Source organism: Platalea leucorodia, assembly GCF_965183815.1.
Source record: "Platalea leucorodia genome assembly, chromosome: 9".
Lineage (NCBI taxonomy): Eukaryota > Metazoa > Chordata > Aves > Pelecaniformes > Threskiornithidae > Platalea > Platalea leucorodia.
Window position 1 is genome coordinate 10,135,952 of NC_138831.1, and position 16,562 is coordinate 10,152,513.

A 16,562-nucleotide genomic window follows, 5' to 3' on the forward strand; every position below is an offset into this window, starting at 1 on the left:
AATAACGTATCTCCTGAAGCATAGCTTACAAATGGGAAATCATGGAGAGTTCGGGTCAGAAGCAAACCCAATGTGTTGCACCCCCTCCAGACCAGATTTCACCTCCCAGAACTGGGCAAATTACAGAGACAGCGCTTGGCTGACAGATAGCTGGCCATATCTGTCACTGACTTCTATTTTTAAGCCTTTTTTGTTTTAGAAGGTCTGGAGTCTTCACTATTAAGGAAAGCCAAAAAAACCCTAAACCCTAACAACTCTGTGGCCAAAGAAGAGAGGATTACACATAAGCTGCACATAACTGAGACTAAATTGGGAACTGTTTCTGCCGTCAAAATGCTTAGAGGTCTGTGCACACATCCCAGCATTTGAGAGCATGAGAGCATCTGGGATGCGCCATGATTTGGGCTTCAGCAGCCCATGTGCACACACTTCTGGCACAACCGTGTTGCACCGATGGGTAACGGTGACTTGCCCAGGGACAGCCAGACTGTGCCAGCGTCCTGCATCCACATAAATACAGATTTGCTGTAAGCTTTAAAACCACCCCCCACCCCAGTGAGGCTTCACATCTCTAACACCCCAAACTCCACAAGCCATAAGAAATCTTTCGGAAATAGCAAGTGTCTTCCCTTCCTCTCAAGAGAAACCCTTTTGCTCAGGCATGGGTGTCACCGAGCACCTGCAGGGGCTCTGCCTGGAAAACACCCGACTGCAACACCAGGGATTTGGTCCCAGCTGCACAGAACCACTCACGTTATTTCCATAAGCTCCTTGCAGGGTAACCATGTGAAAATAAACTTCACTGGCAGGTGAGTAAGCTCTGGAAGGTATTTTACAGGAAGAAAAAAACTGCACTGATGCATCCAGCGATGAGAGAGAAAGGGGAACCATTTTCACTAAATAAATAGCTGGCACACAAAGCCTTAAACCTGCAGTTTTAAAAGCAAGAAAGCAGGCTGTGGTGCATCGTTAGAACATGGATTGTAAAAACTGAATCATTTGTTTCTGAAACAGGCACATCACAGTGGCTCAAGCAGTCTGAGCGCTGAAGAAGATACGGATAACAAAGCAAGAGAGCAATATTCCCACTCACTTACAAGATGCACGTGGTCAGCTAGGAAATGCTGTCCCTTCGCCACACTGACCCAGCCTCCACAAAGCCTGCGGCATGGGGAGGGGGCGGCCAAAATCCTGCCATCCTGCTTTGGACCGGTGTCTCAGAGGCAGCAGCACTGCTATGCAGGTGTAGGAGCCCAGAGAACCAGCCTTGCACTTAAAAGAGAATTTCATCTCAAAATCTGTACCTGAGCTGCAGTTAGCCAGCTATAAAGCATCCCCAGTAATTTCCTGTAAGGTTTTTTTATTTCCCCAACCCTTCTCTGTAACTCATAAGCCTGTAAGAGATTTCAAAGCTCAATACTGAAGCCCCTAGACTGACCTCAGTTTCTGTGGCATTTAGGTGGGGTTTTTTCCCTTCAGTCCTGAAGGCATTTAGGATCAGATCCTCAGCTGCCTTAGATCAGCATTCCTTCATTGACTTTGATAAAACTGGCCAGCTTACATCTGGCCCATAAATGCACACAGCTTGATAAAAATATAAAATAAGATGCAAGAATGTATTGCAATATAGAGCTGTCCTAACAAGGCACATCTCAAGAAAATAAAAGCCTTTGCCTGTCCTCCTGGAAGGAAGGGGCCTGCATGCAGCTGGGGGGGAAGAGGAAAAAAAGTTATAATGCTTGAAATGACCTCAGAGTTTCCTGGTGTGTCTGTTGGGAGAGCAAAGCCTCGTCGTGTTCCAGCACTCGGAGTCGCTCAAAGCTTTAAGGAATAAGCAGAAAAATAATAAACAGGAGTTTGGTTTTATACCAGCATTTCTATGGAAAGTTTTTAAAGGATCCACATAGGTCTCCAAAAATGCCTTGATGCGCACTCCTTGTCAGCCTGTTTGCAGCCCGCAGGTCCTCCCTGACCCAGCGTAGGTGCCCGTCACCAAGTGTCGCATGGTGGGAGGCACTCCGGGGGGGGACACAGATGGATGGGGGGGTTGTAAGCACTCCACCCTCACAGGGGTGTAGATCTGGGGAAGGGCAATGCACCTCCGTCCCACTGCGCACCTCTCCATCACCTCCTTTGCAGCAAGGGGTGCAGTGCAAGAGCCCCCAGGTGATGCCTCCTCTGCCTGGTCACCTTCCACTCAATGAAGTCTCCTGGACTCCCCAATACCTCCTGCTAAACACAAAGGTTGGCTCTGCATCTGAAAACTCAGGTTTCCCCCCGGTCTCTCCACACACCAGCCTGGGCAGCCAGTGGGTTCCCTGCCACAGCACCACAGCCTGGCTCACGCAGGCGCAATAAACTTGACATGATCCCTTCAAAGGCAACAGCAAAGCTTCCACCAGCTTTACAGGGAGCAGACCATGTCTCCAGTCACACTGCCTCTCCTTCCTAATCTTTAAGTCATAAAGAAACCTTTGCCCGAAGTCTTGGCTCCAATGTAGTCGATGAATTTGGCCATGAACTTTATCAGGGACAGGATTTTGCCTTAAATAATTTATCTTGGTATTAACCTTAACAGAAGCCAGTATCTGCTTAATGTTAAATAGCCAGTGATGCACTGAAGTGGCTGTCTACAGCTCTCACCCTTTGTGCTATGGCAAGCCACCTTGTGGGACCCATCTCACTATGCCAGGGTGACTCCCAGTGCCACTCCTGTCTTGTCCCAGTGCTCACGGGGTATTTACCCACAGCAACCTCAGCGTGACCCTGTGCTTCTTGTCTCAGGAGCAGCCAGGCAGGGACAGACACTTGAAGACCAGATTGAATACAACATGCACAGAAATAATGTTTTAACGTGAAACAGGCTGGAGAAAACTTAAGTGCAAGCTGGTACAAATGGCCCTTTGATGATGCTTTCCATGGAAATGTCACCTCTGCTGAAGTTTGGCAAAGGGAGATGAAACATGCTGCCTGGAACTGGGGACCGAGAGGCTCTCTGGGTTGCATGGCACCTTCCTAAAATAGCCACATGAACTGAAGATACAATTAAAAAAACCTGGCTCCTGCAGAGCATCAACTGACTTTCATGTAAGTCCCACCAGCTGAGCTAGTAAAAAAATCTGGCAAAGCAACAGCCCAAGTGCTCTCCCTGACTGCAGGCACTGTGGCTTTTCAGGGCCAAGTGCCAACACACTTTCCATGCAATTCTCCTTTTCTCCATTTATTCTACTATTTCTTGTTGCAGGGGATGGCAAATCTAAGGGACTCTTTCACTTGCTTTATTGATGGTTTGCTGATTTGAACAGAACAACAGGCACAGCCTCTTGTGGTCATTAGAAAGATCCCACTCACTGGAGCAGGTTGTGGGGCTCTAAAGCTCATCCTCCTCTCCCAAAATGCTCACGTGCAATGCTCAGAAATAATGATGAGCACATTGCAATGAAAAGACAAAATGAAAGAACAGTGATAAATGAAAATCCAGGGAACGCATGAATTCAGTCTTCCTCAAAATGATAAATACAGTGTCCTGGCCAGGAGATAAAGCCCTTTGCCAAGAGCAAAATATAAACAGGGGAGTTGCTGCTTCTTGGTCTCTACCAGGAGCGTGCAATGTAAAAAACTAACCCCTCTCATCCCCAACAAGGAAATTTTGGGGCATGGCTGTCTGTCTTGATGCTACTGATGGTGGTTTCACATACTCGCTGCTGCTCCCCCCATGCCGGGGGGTGCAGGGGGTGTTCAGCCACGCACAACCTGTGCGCCAGCACGCAGAGGAGTGTGCTACAAGCATGCAGGCAGCATCGGTTCCCACAGCACGAGGCAGAGGGATGTACTGCTGCAGAAGAGCCTTTGCTGGCTCCACTGGTCCCATGCTTTTCAGCTGACAAGCAGCATCCAGACAGCATCTCACCTCTCCTGACACTGCCAAAGGGCATGGGATCTTGTCAGCAGTGTTATGAGTAGATGCCAAGTCCCTCTGACAGGGGGGGAGAAGTTAGCTATCTTCTTGAAGAAACAGCCCCCTTGTTGCATCAGTATTCTCCTTATATTTAATAAAGGTGTCATACTCAAAACTGAAATGTTTCTCAAACAGGTCATGTCATTCCATGCGTGCTGACATTACCATTCCCACCACTTTGCAATGTATTTAAAATAACAGCAAGAAAAGAATAGACAGGCAACTCTACAGCTAATCCTAAAAATCAGGAAAATTAATAGGAAACAATCGTGCAAATCTGCCACAAATATCAAGTCAATGAAATACTTCATCCAACATCTGCTTTCCTTGGCAGAACACAGCTAGTAAATTAGCATCTGGTGGAGACACGCTTATCACCAACAGCACTGAGGCACTGCAGTCGGGTCATTACCGTGCACGGGCCCATGGTGATGTTTTGTTCCAGTGCAATCTCCTGGGAACTCAGGGGACAAAGAGATCCTGTGGGACCAGAGAGCTTCCCTGACTACCCAACAGAGCAAATGCCATGTCGGCCCCAGAAAGGGAGCCCTGAAGCTCTCCCTCATCTCTTTGATGGCTTCTCACAGGCTGTTCCTCCATCCCCTCCACCGTACTTCTTGCTTCTCCCTACTCACCCCTGGGTTGGGTTTTTGAGGGAAGGCACCTGGGACAGGAGACCTAGGCAGAGCAAGCCTTGACCAAATATCTACCATCCTCTCCAGGTAGCACCACATCCTCCAAGGGCATCTTGCATCTCTTCCCCCCCACCCCACCCCATCGGGGTCCTTGCACCCAGCTCATCCCCCACCCTGTCCCCACGCTCCCCCTGGACTTTTCCAGTCACTCTCACTTGGCAGCAGACCCTTGGGAAACCCAGATGCCAGCCTTGAACAGACATTAGGTAAGCAGGTGATGAAAAATAATTAAAAAGGGCTGTATCACAAGTCCATCTGAACTGCCTTTAACTTCTGTAACTCTTTAAAAAGCGCAAAGAGCAAGCGAATAAAACAAGCAAAGCCTGAAATCCTAAGCTCTTTGGAAGAAGTCAAAAGAGCGGGTATTGGCTGCAACGGGCGCTGAGCAGCGTTTCTGTGGCAAGGAGCCATCCTGCCCAGCCGCCAGCACCTTGCCAGGCACTCGGGGGGTTTGACGGATTTGGACTGCTCCACACTCCACTTTTAAAGCAAAACAAGCGCTTCAGATCAAAGGCTCTTTTCTCAACAGCCGTTAACGAACTCCATGTGCATTGCTGCATCTCCAGTGCCAACCTCTTCATGAGTTGTTTTCTTTTGGGGGGGGGGGGGGGGCAAGAGGGGTGGGGACCTTACTGATGAGACATTTAATAGTTACATGCTGAAAGGAGCTACTGTACCAGGCACTGGCTGCCTTTTCTCAGGACTTATGAATCTGTGCTTTGTTCAGTTTAAGTCATATCTCAGAGCAGTCTATAACGGTAATCTCTGAAAATGGGTTTTTCTCTATAATCAGAAATTACAGACCTGCTCTCCAGCTGCAGCAAAGTTACCAGAATCAAGCTTGGATTTAGCACTTTCCTAAAGCAGCCAAGGCAGCACTTACAACAAAGGCAGGAAAAAGCAGCTGTAAATGCTGGGAGTAAACAAACAGCCCCTTATCTCCACAACGGAGTGGAAAAGATGCAAAGAAATTTTTACAGGCTGATCTTTCAGGGCAAAGACCAAGCAAAAAGGTTTTAGCCTGCACTACCGAAGTACCCCAAAGCAAACTTGCTTTGCTCTGTGCTGCTTTTTGGCTGCCTGCTCTCCTGCACTCACAGCTCCGAGGTCTGCATGATGTTTAATGTAACAGCACTAAACAACATTATCTGTTGCTGCTAAGGATCAGAAATTAAAATATAGCCTCTTACCTCCAAGCCACACACCCTGGTGGTTTAAAAGGACTGAAGAAACCCAAGAAGTACTCAACAGCATGCATGTACTACACCTTCGTGTTTTCTGTACATTCAAGCTGGGAGAAGAAGGGAGACACGATCCCAGACTTCTTCCGTTGCCATATAATCTCAAGGAAGTGACCTTCGTATTTGTTGCTTTGATTACAGATTCAGAAACAAAAGCCCTTCCAGCATGAGTCAGGGGACATAAGAGGCTGAAACATGATTGTTAAAAATGAAGGCAAGCTGGGAAAGCATTACAATTATTTTTTTTCCTTTGTAATATTAACCCCTTTATTATGAAACAAAACCAAGTAAAAAAACATCAATTACTGACTAAAGCCATAGCACAAGGTACTGGCCCCGGGGCAGTGAGACGCTTTGCTGTGGGAACACGGGTCCCTGCCAGCCCCCCTGTGCCACGGCAGCCAGCCGAGGACCCCCATGCCAACAGCGCTGTGCTTGTTGGGAGCTGCCATCGCCCCTCCGGCTCTTCCTCCCCGCTCATCCCCACCCAGGGGACAGAAGGGACCTTTATGCTAAAACTTGGCACAGCGCTAAAACTTCAAGCCACTGCCTTCGCTTTTGACCCCTGGGAGCAGGGGCTTAGCCCCACGGCAGCAAGGAGGCTCCTCTACAGATCTGAAGGTATACAGGTAAACAAAGATAACCAGAGCTTGTCTTCTCAGTATACCTGCCCTCATTTCATACACTCACATCTCCATAGTCCCTTGCTGTGACAGGTACCCCCGGGTACAGGGTTTCACTGGATTTCCCTAGCTCCTTTCCAAAGCACGCTTTGGGCTGCTGCCTCTGACATGGGCTACGGCACATTGGGGAGGGAACCGGGAGTGCAGACAGAGTTTATACCCTTGGCCACCAATCTGAATTTGTTCTGGGGTCAGAGTTGGTCTCCAGGAGCGCAGTTTGCTGCTGGCAGAGGTGCAGGAGTAAATCATCTACCTGCTGTTCCACTGCTCTCTTTGCAGGACTGTTTTCTGTGTGCAAAACACCAAGTTATACTTAATCTCTCCGATTTCTTCTCTTCTGGCACATCAACCTGCAAGGCTTCACACACCTCTGGGCTTTGACACAGCAACGCTAACAGTGTCAGGCAGAGCACAGGTATCACACAAAGGCACAAAAACTGAGCTCTCCTCCAGAAGAAATGTCAGATGACTATATAACACTGCTTTCACTGAAAAAAAAAAAAAGAAAAAAAACAGAACAGAAAACCAAAGAACTGTGCACCCAAATCCAGGAGGCTTTAACCTCCAGAGCTCCAACCTGACCTCCATGCAGGTGCACAAGATCTCAAATTTACACATGCAGTTACTTCAAAATCTAAAGTACAACCCTGTTCCTCCTTCACAAACACAGCTCAGCATTATTAATTTCCTGTTATGTGATGTGACTATGGGTACCCAAGCTTTTAAATTACACCATTGACTTGCATCCTCTGGTTGCACAAATTATGGTAGGAAGATTGATGCCAAGAGAACACCACAGCCCAGGTCCACAGCATCCAACATGGGCTGGAAGATATAGGCCAAGGGGAACATCACAAAATGCTACCAGAGCAGGTAGGAGCTCTGGATGCACACCAAGACCTCACCTGGGAGTGAGAACAACCTCTTCCCTTCAGCTGGAAACTCTCCTTTCATTATTTATGCTTCCCACAACTGAGAAGTAACTATGCACAGAGAGGACAAACTATGAAGACTTTTCCACCCCATCATTTTTTTTTTTTTATAATCTATGGATCTATCTTAATAGAAAATTTAAGTTCAACACCTGGAACAAACTAGCTTGCTTTTACCAGAATGGGAAGCAAGAACCTCAGGGTCAAACTTTTGAAAGCAACACCTGCTCAGAGACAAACAGCTCCCACTTCTTAAATGTACTGAGCCTTCTTGGGGGCTAAACTGCCCCAAAGAGGAGGCCCCATGTACCAAGCGTTTGAGGCCGACAACGGGCTCCATTAATCTGCAGAGCACAGTGTACAGCCAGAGCCTTGCTGATGCTGCTGTGAAGAGAAGCAGAAACAGGGCTGCCCAGTCCACACAACCAAACTACGCGCGTCAGCCCCGCTCCCCTTGCCTGGGCCAGGCACTGGGGCTGCCCCCTAAGTTACCAGCAATCCAGACACCTCCAGAGAGCAACCCATCCCGGCTACCCCAGGCACCTGGGATGTAGTGAGGTGCCAGAGGTGTCTCACCCTCCTTGTTTAATGCAAAGGAACTAGCTTGGATCAAATATCCACCTTTTAAATAGCTGCAGACAAGAGGATTTTTTTTTTTCCCCCCAAAGTTACTTTGTAAAAGCTAATATTCTCATGAGTCTACAAAAGCTCTCCACACAATGCTCAGTATCACAGGTTTCATGAAAAAACCATGAGCTGGCCCTACATCAGGCAGGAGGATGCCAGCTCAGTCCAGCCAGCTGGTCCAGACTGGGGTGGCAGCTGAGACAGTTTTGGGAGAGTATTTCAGAGTAACAAACTTGTGTTTGTCTCCAAGACACATACTCCAAAGCCTCAAAATAAGATGGAAAATAGACAGTGAGTCATTTTTCCTTAGAGGAATGACGTGAATGTTACCTGGGTGGTGCCAACTCCTGCCCTGCTGGGACAACCCCAGGGACAGGAATAGCTGGAGAAATGGGAGAGCACAGCTCCTCAGAGGATCCAGGGCTTCCAAACAAATACAGATCTGGGCTGTATAATTCAGCTCTACTTTGGGTCACAGATAATTCTTCTAAACAAGAATTAAAACTACAGTTTAAAAGAAATACAGCATATCTGTAAGAGGCTCTAGCAGTGGGAAGCTGTTAGAGCAGCAAGAGGTGAGCAGGGGAAAGTCTCTGCAATTTAGAGGCCACCAGAAGAGCTCCGAGCTGGGGTTTGGGGATGGCAGCACTGCGACTCCCCGCCAAAGGGTACATAACCCTACAGCAAATGCAGCACACTCCTGCCTCTCTGAATGAGGTGAGCAGATGCAATATGCTTGATATTAGAGAGGAATTACTCCCACTTTTGCTATGGCTTAGCAAACACCAACTTGCACCCCTGCTAAGTGCCCCTGCCCAACCAGATTCCCATTGGGCTTCATCTACACCAACATATTTGCTCTCCCAAAACAACTGTGGCAACCAGACGCATCCAGTCCAGCATCAGCCAAACAACTCTACCCTCAGCACAATGGGGTCCTCTTTGCCTAGGGCAGCCACCTTTCTGAAGAGATTGCTCCCTTCTTATTTTTTCTTGTCTGTCTACAACCTCAGTTTTCCTCTCCTATTGCACTCCTGCTGCTGTTTTTTCCTACTTGTTTGTTTTCCCACATTGCTTGCAAGCTTGCGCTCAGTTTGGAATATTGGGGGTTTTGACATACACCTGAATGGGGTCAGAATGATTTTTTTTTTTAATTCCCTGGTCTCTTTCCTTGTCTGCACAGCCTGTACCTTTCATGCTATGTAATTCTTACACTGCCCTCTCCTGCTGTTCCAGCTTCTTCACTCCCATTCTCCAGTCCTTTGCATTCCTCTCCCATACACAAGCCAGGAACCTGCCTGCACGACATACCAAAAAGCATGTCCTTCCCCACCTCATGCACCTTCTGCTCATGTCACCCTACCTAGAAACCACTGACCCAGCGAAAGGTAAACCCAGGGTGCTCAGAAAGCAGCACATAATTAGCAGTGGCCGTGCGGTGTAAGTGCTGCATGCAATAACTTCTCCATCGCCACTCCCAGCTCTGCTGGCACCACACATTTGCACCCAATGGTGAGCAGGAAGATGAACGCTGGTGCACCCATCACTGGGAGAGCACCTATTCTACATCATCTGGAAAAAAAAAATCAACTATGGAAACATCAGTCTTAAACCAAACATTGCTTGGATAGTCAATGATGGCTTTTAATGGCTAAACAGCAGCACATTCAGGCTATTCTCAGCATTTTGATGACCCTTATTCTCCCCACCTCTCCTTCCCCAACACACAGAGTTGATGCATGTTTAAATAAATGACAGGCCAATTAGCAGGGAAAAGTGTACATGTGTATTTGTGTGGGAGGGTATTTAAGCTAATATATTCCAGCGCTGATAACTTTATCCTCTTTGCAGTCTCTGAGAATGAACTGGTCTCCATCTGTACAGAAGATTAGTAGAATTACTAATCACTAATTATGACTCAGAGGTTTTAAGAGCAATGCAGACTGCACAACGGTGGCCTGATTTTTAGAAAATGAGGAGACAGAGATAGCAGTGTTATTTTAAGCACATGGACAGTCCATCCAAGATTGCAAAGAACTGCAGTGACAGCACTAGCAAAAGGAGTGACGCAAAGCTAAACACTCAGAAGGACAAAAAAATGAAATATGGAAAAACCAGCATGTGCCCGAAACATTTAATTTGCCTTTTCATGAGCCTCTTGTCCAGTCAGAGCAAGCTGGCCAGCCTCTCTGCACATGACCAAAACGGGGATTTATCCAGAGAAGTTCATGGAGCAACACCTTTTTGCAGGAGCCTGGTTCTGAAAAGTGGCGCCAGCGACATTTGAAATCTAACATATTTTGTGAACTGCATCAGATCGAAAAAAAATATTTATACAGGCCAAAGCAGGTAGTGAATAGAAGGCACTGTTTGAAACTGGCACCGTGACACCCTGAAGGAAATGAGATGAAGTTCACAGTCTGGTTGTGAAGTTTGTCTGCTAGGGAAGAGAGGCGCGGTACAAAAATCATGTTTTTGTTTGAATAAACTCTCTCAAACAGAAAACACTATATCATGAGCTCAAATGGAAATATTTCTGGAAGAGAGCTTTGGAAAGCTGCTGTTGGAAGCGTGTAAAGCCAAGTTTAACTCTAAGCTGTTGGGAGGCAGCACCTAGAGCCGGTTCTGTTCTCAGCTCTGCAAGAGGCTCCCCGAAAGCCCCAGCCACAGGGGAGCCTCCACATGCTGTGTTCGGACATGACAGGGGTTTCAAGCAAAGCCAAAGCTCCGCAGGTGATGCATGAGAAGTGTCACAGAATTAGATTAGATCCTTTCAAAAAGAAAAACAGCTGGATGAAAGCAGTCAGAGCAAAGCTTTCCCAGAGCAACCGGTAATCCCCAGTGCCCAAGTTTAAAAATCTTTGAAGTGGCACATATTCAGCATCCTCTGAAAAGGTCTTCAAGCTCCCTTTGGAAAGCCCTGACCCATAAGGACACCCAAGACATTTCCTCTGAGCATTGCTCCCAGGGTCTGTCTGGTGCAGAGGAAGGAAAGCTCTGCCCTAACAACACAGAGCTCCCCCTTCGTGCTCTCCCTCACTGCTCCAGCACTGCTTTTCATCATTGTGAAAATAGAAGGGAAAAAAAGGCATCTCCAATTTGTTGTCAGCATTTTTTATAATGTTAAAGGTAAGGTGTGGTAGCAGAGGAAACGTGGTCCTCACTATCCAAACCAACTACGTTAGCACCATAGGAAACAGAAGTCAACCGCTTCCTCTCTCGCTCCTCCACCCCAGGTACGTATGGGACGGACACATGTACAAAGCTTATTTATTGTGCTTCATCAGCAAATTTTGTTTTCTACTTCACGCAAAGGAAGTGACCTTTCAGAGGTTAAAAAGCACTTTGTCCAAAAAGCCACATGAATTCAATTTACACTTTTACACCAGAGATTGTTGTCCAAATTACCAGTGTAACTGAATAGCTTAATCACAGAGATGCTCCCATACCCGGTTTCAGGTCCACCAGATATTAATCACAACATGTCATCATATTCTGCAGGGAGTTTGGGGACAATTTGCCTGGCTTCTCTTTTCCACTTTGCATCAAGCTGACTGGCTGACATGCATTTTAACCCTGACACTAAAGCATTCACCAGTTTTTAATTTACAAAATTAGTTACATTATCAAATAGACTTTGATGCAATGTTTCTTTCATGCTTAAAGCATAGGGGCCAATGAAGAATGACTGTGCCATGGGATTTATAGGAAAAAAAAAATTGATATTCATACATCAGGGGAAGATGTGCACCAGAATATGGTAGCATTGACATCCCAATGAAAGTCAGGCCAGTGGTAACACAAGTAACTAAACACGCGATAGATGTTGATCCTGAAAGTTTTTGGCTTTGCTGCTGCTTATTAACCTCATTATATAAAAATTTCACTTTCTGTTTTACTGCTCTATAATTAAATCTAAGACAGGTGGCCTATAAAACCAACATGTGGAGAGCCCTGCCAAAAGCTTTATTTTGGAATTAGTATCAGGACACCCAGAAGTGCCACACTGTCCCATTGTGGGCATCAGGAGGGCTCTGGGAAGGCCCCCAAAGCCCAGCTGGCAGGCCAGAGCGCTACACGCCAGATCTCCGCAACAAAATACAGCCCACATGGGAACTGGGTACTCTTGGATGAAGGCTTTATGCTGAATTCTCACCTAGGACTTTTTCCAAGCCCTAATAGCCCCAACAGCTCATATTGACTTGCTGCAGTTAAAGATCTGTGCCAGCTCTTCCATCAGCTGTCTCTGCAAGTCTTTTTTCTAGGACAGGCTTTCAGATGCTCTCTGCCATAGACAAGACAATGTTCCCTGGCATACAACCCAAGCGCTCACGGAGAGGATAAATTCACATACTGTACAACCCTCCTCCCCTCGCATGGGTGCAGAGGTTATTTCAGAGTGAAACGGGACACCCCACCAACACTTTGGCTCACAAACTCCTCCAGATGAATAGGCTCTGCGCAAATAGGACATCCCTCCTCCTTTAGCAGATGAGACAGAAGATGGCAAGCACCTTGGAGCAGAGACCAGCTTGGGAAAGCGCCTGAGCTTGGCTTGCCGGGGCCAAAGTCCCTGCACCAATGAAAGGGTGAAACAGCAGCCAGTAAGACCTTGGAAGGTGTTTCCTACACACATGCTAGAAACAAGAAGGCTAAAGAGGAGGTAGCTGACAAAGGCTGGTTTGTTCTTGGGTTTGTTTCCCCCCTCCCCCCCCCCCCCCCAACTTAAAGCTGCTAAGGCAGGTAAAGGCTTTATGCTGGCAGAGAGGATTTCAGCCTCCCCTGGCCAGACAGCTCTGCCCGCGTGACAACCTCCGCACCTGCCAACTGCAAAAGACATAGGCGAGAGCCCTGTGTAGAAGCATCAAGGTGTTAGTGGCTTCGCCATGCTGGGACTCAAGCTCAGGTCTCATGACGCTAGCAAGCATTTTATATTTAAAAAAAAGACAGACCACAAAACCCCACCACCACAATAACAAACTTAGCAGCCCAAGGAGAAGAAATCCTTCTGGCTTTCCTTTCACCACAATAATGTACTGATGACTCAAAAAAAAAAGATACTGCTAGCAGTGTCCAACTCACCCAAAACCAGCCAGACCCACAAGACATGAACCCCAAATATGGATCAAAGCAAACCGATGCCTCCAGGGCTGACCAGCAGTGCAAGTGCCTGTCACCTCACCCTTCCCTTGGACACAGCTCAGTGACAAAGTTCTGCCTTCTTTCCTGGTTTGTTATACCGGGCACAGCCCAGGGAGTCCTCATAGAGGGCAAAAGTGCAAGTTTAGTCAAAAGAGCCTTTATATACAACCCATGTTATTTTTCACACCTGGAATATGAATACAAAGGAGTTACAGAAATATGAACATTCTTGATGAAGCCAAGGTGGGAAAGGACTTTGTTAAGCACCTGTCCACATGCCAATATGAATAAGAACACAAGGCAAAAGTGTGTTTTCACGTGGCTGCACTAACTACAGGACTTATTCTAGCAAGAAGTTAAGACAAATAGCATCCCTGGCAGGAAGGAAAAGAAAAATAGTATCTGATTCAACCTCTTCAGGTCTCTGACATCCAAACAGACCAGGGACTTTTAATGCTGTGTGCTCAGTCCTGCACCCACTGGACTCAGCCAGGATACTGCCAGTGGTTTTAACAGCAAAGAGCCAAGACTTCAGCAAAAAAACACTGTGTTATGCAACCCAAGGAAGAGCTGCAGGGCACTCTTTCAGCCATCCCTCTTTAATACACCCCAAATTACCACTAGGAAATTCCTGACATTAAAATGTGAGAGTCGCCTTGTTTCTGCCCAGTTTCATCTCACAGGGATGGTAGGGCACAGTCCGACCCTCAGTGCAGCGAACACAGGGCAAAAGGTCACTGCATGTCCCCAGCAGTCTGGCTGTGCTCTCCTCGTGGCTGTGACAAGCTGTGGGAGCAGGGAAAGGGCACTCCCCATCCACCCCCCGGCTCATGGGCCACCTGGAAGGACAATGCAAGGACCCATCTCCTCGTTTTACCTATTTTCACATCCCCACTTTAGGACACAGGCACAAGTCAGCGATGCTCTTCATAAAGACGACAGATTATTCCACCAACAGCCACTAGGACACAGTAGGTTTGGACAGAGGTACAGTCACACTTTGTTTTGGGGGGAAAAAAAAAAAATCTCTTTTCACTTTGAGCCAACCATCGGAGAATCACAGCTCAACAGGCTGAATATAGCTGTTGTCAGAGCTGGTCCTTACCGAGCCGTTATTCCAGCCCTGGAGGGATGGGGTTTGCCTCCATGGGGGCACAGCAGGGAGCGAAGGCAGTCCAAGTTCCATGCTCTTTACATGAACAGACTCCAAAAACAACACCCACATAGTACAGGTGTAGCTGGATTTTATTTATAAAGAAGGGAGCCAGGGCCACATCCCACATTTCTTCAGGTCAGTAAAAGTGGGCAGATAGGGAGCAATGATGCCTGTACTCCTGCATTCCCTAACTACACAATCCATATTCCTCAAGTGACACACATCACATGTATCACAAAGTGTTTACATCCATCATCTGTACAAGATGCATTCAAGCACTTGGAAGAACTTCTATCACTGTAAAGCTGTTCTCCCACTTCTGGGCATACCTTAAAGCTAAATAGCAACAGATCCGTTTGGGATTAAATAGGCACAGATGTCCTTTTAGCATGACTTTCCCAAGGAAGTTACATCCTGATGGTTCTGGAGAGCTGTTTGCTACGAACTGTGGCATTCTCTGTATTGCAACACACCAGGGAGATGGGAGAAGCAGCTTTGAAATATTCAGCATAAGCTAGCAAACACACACACTGACACTACGACCAGGCACACATCACAAGTTTACACACAAGACAAAAATAAATACAGACACAAAAATAAATAACTGCCAGTAAAAACAGACTCCAAAAAGAGTGACACCACCCTAACTGCAACTGGATACCACAGTAACTGCAAGTACAGTGCTGTATTTTTTGCCTGCAGGAAGGGGAGCCTCCCAATCGTCGTTTCAGGACCCACTGCAGCCCCCCCAAATAGCAACCCCTTTGCAACGCAAAGTGTATCACATTACAGTCTGCCACTATTCAGCAACACAAACGGCAGAAAAAAAAAAATACAGCCAGTCTCTCCCACAGCAGCATCGTGCTCCGAGTGTCCGATGGCAGCACAGGCTGAGAGCTGAGCTACATCTCCCAGATCCTGAGTGTGAGGATGGTGACAGCAGTGTGCGGGGCTCCTGAGGGGCTGCAACACAGGGGGCAGTCAGCTGCCAAAACAGTTTTAGATAAACTGGCTGATAAACATTTAACATAGAAAATTTCTCCCCCAAACCCTGAATTTAAGGCAGACACACAGCCCTGGCTGTTTGAAAGCAATATTGGACATCAGTGCAGACTCTCAGGTTATAAACCTGCTGGGTATCTTCACACTGGGGCTGTGCGAGCCACAGCTCCAGCACGATGCTCTTCATCCTCACCCCGTCCCAGCCGCCTCACCTGGGGTGCGCCCACTGAGGAATCAGACAGGTGAGCGAGCACGTGTCCATAGGTGGCACGATGCTTTTTTAGCGAAACCTGGAGGGATTACCGAGGGGTTTTTACCTGGTAGACGTCCCGGAGGCCACACCATGCTCGCAGGGCTTGCCGGCAAGCCCGCAGCCGGGCAGCGTACCACCTCCTCAGCGCTGCCACCGTCACCGTCCAGACGAAGCGGCTCCCGCTGAACAGCAGATCCTCCACCCCGCACATGAACACCGAAGCCATGAGCTGCTCCGCCGGCAAAACAAAATCCCCGTCCCAGCTGGCTCCCGCTGGCTCTCTCTCCCGCGTTCAAACGCCTGGCATGATGGCAGCCCGGCTTTATACGGCAGGCGGAGGACAGGGGTGTTGCACAGAGCCAGGGTCAAGCCTTAAAACAAACTCCTCTTTCACGGCGCTTCCTGGGCAGATTCCCAGGCATGCCCCGGCCCGCGGCGCCTGAAGCCGAGCCAGCGGCTGCAGTAGCTCAGCCCTACCAGCAGCTCACACAGCAGCCTTGTCCTTCTTAGCAGCTTATATAAATCTCTGTTAAGCTCCAGCAGCTACCACTATGTTTTCTAATTAAATTTTAACCCTTTTGCCATATGCCCTGACAACAACCCCATTTAGACACTAGAGGAAAAGAAGGAAACCGCTCGCCGGCATTAAATCGCTGCCGCACTTCAGTAAGCTGGGCAGGCGCTTCATACACAGCTCCCGCCTAACACCCAGCACTATCTGCCTCTGACACCTCCTTATCTGCAACACAGGGAACAAAGCTGTCATCGTTTTCTCCTGGCTGATCCCGTGCTCAAATTATACACTAGAAATCCTATTTTAAAAAGCACTTTCAAGAGTCAGAAAAATAAGGATCAGAATACTCCTGCAGAAAT

General features: G+C 47.7%; 1 protein-coding gene across 1 annotated transcript in view; it reads right to left on the reverse strand.

The window, feature by feature from the left end:
* FRMD4B (FERM domain containing 4B) overlaps positions 1 to 15,915 on the reverse strand; it is a gene marked incomplete at its 5' end in the record, with an annotated part of 84,396 nt that extends 68,481 nt beyond the window's left edge. Inside the window, one exon of the mRNA XM_082321242.1 lies at positions 15,754 to 15,915. Coding sequence (XP_082177368.1) covers positions 15,754 to 15,915 — 162 coding nt within the window. The remainder of the gene's footprint in view (positions 1 to 15,753) is intronic.
* Positions 15,916 to 16,562: the final 647 nt, after the last annotated feature.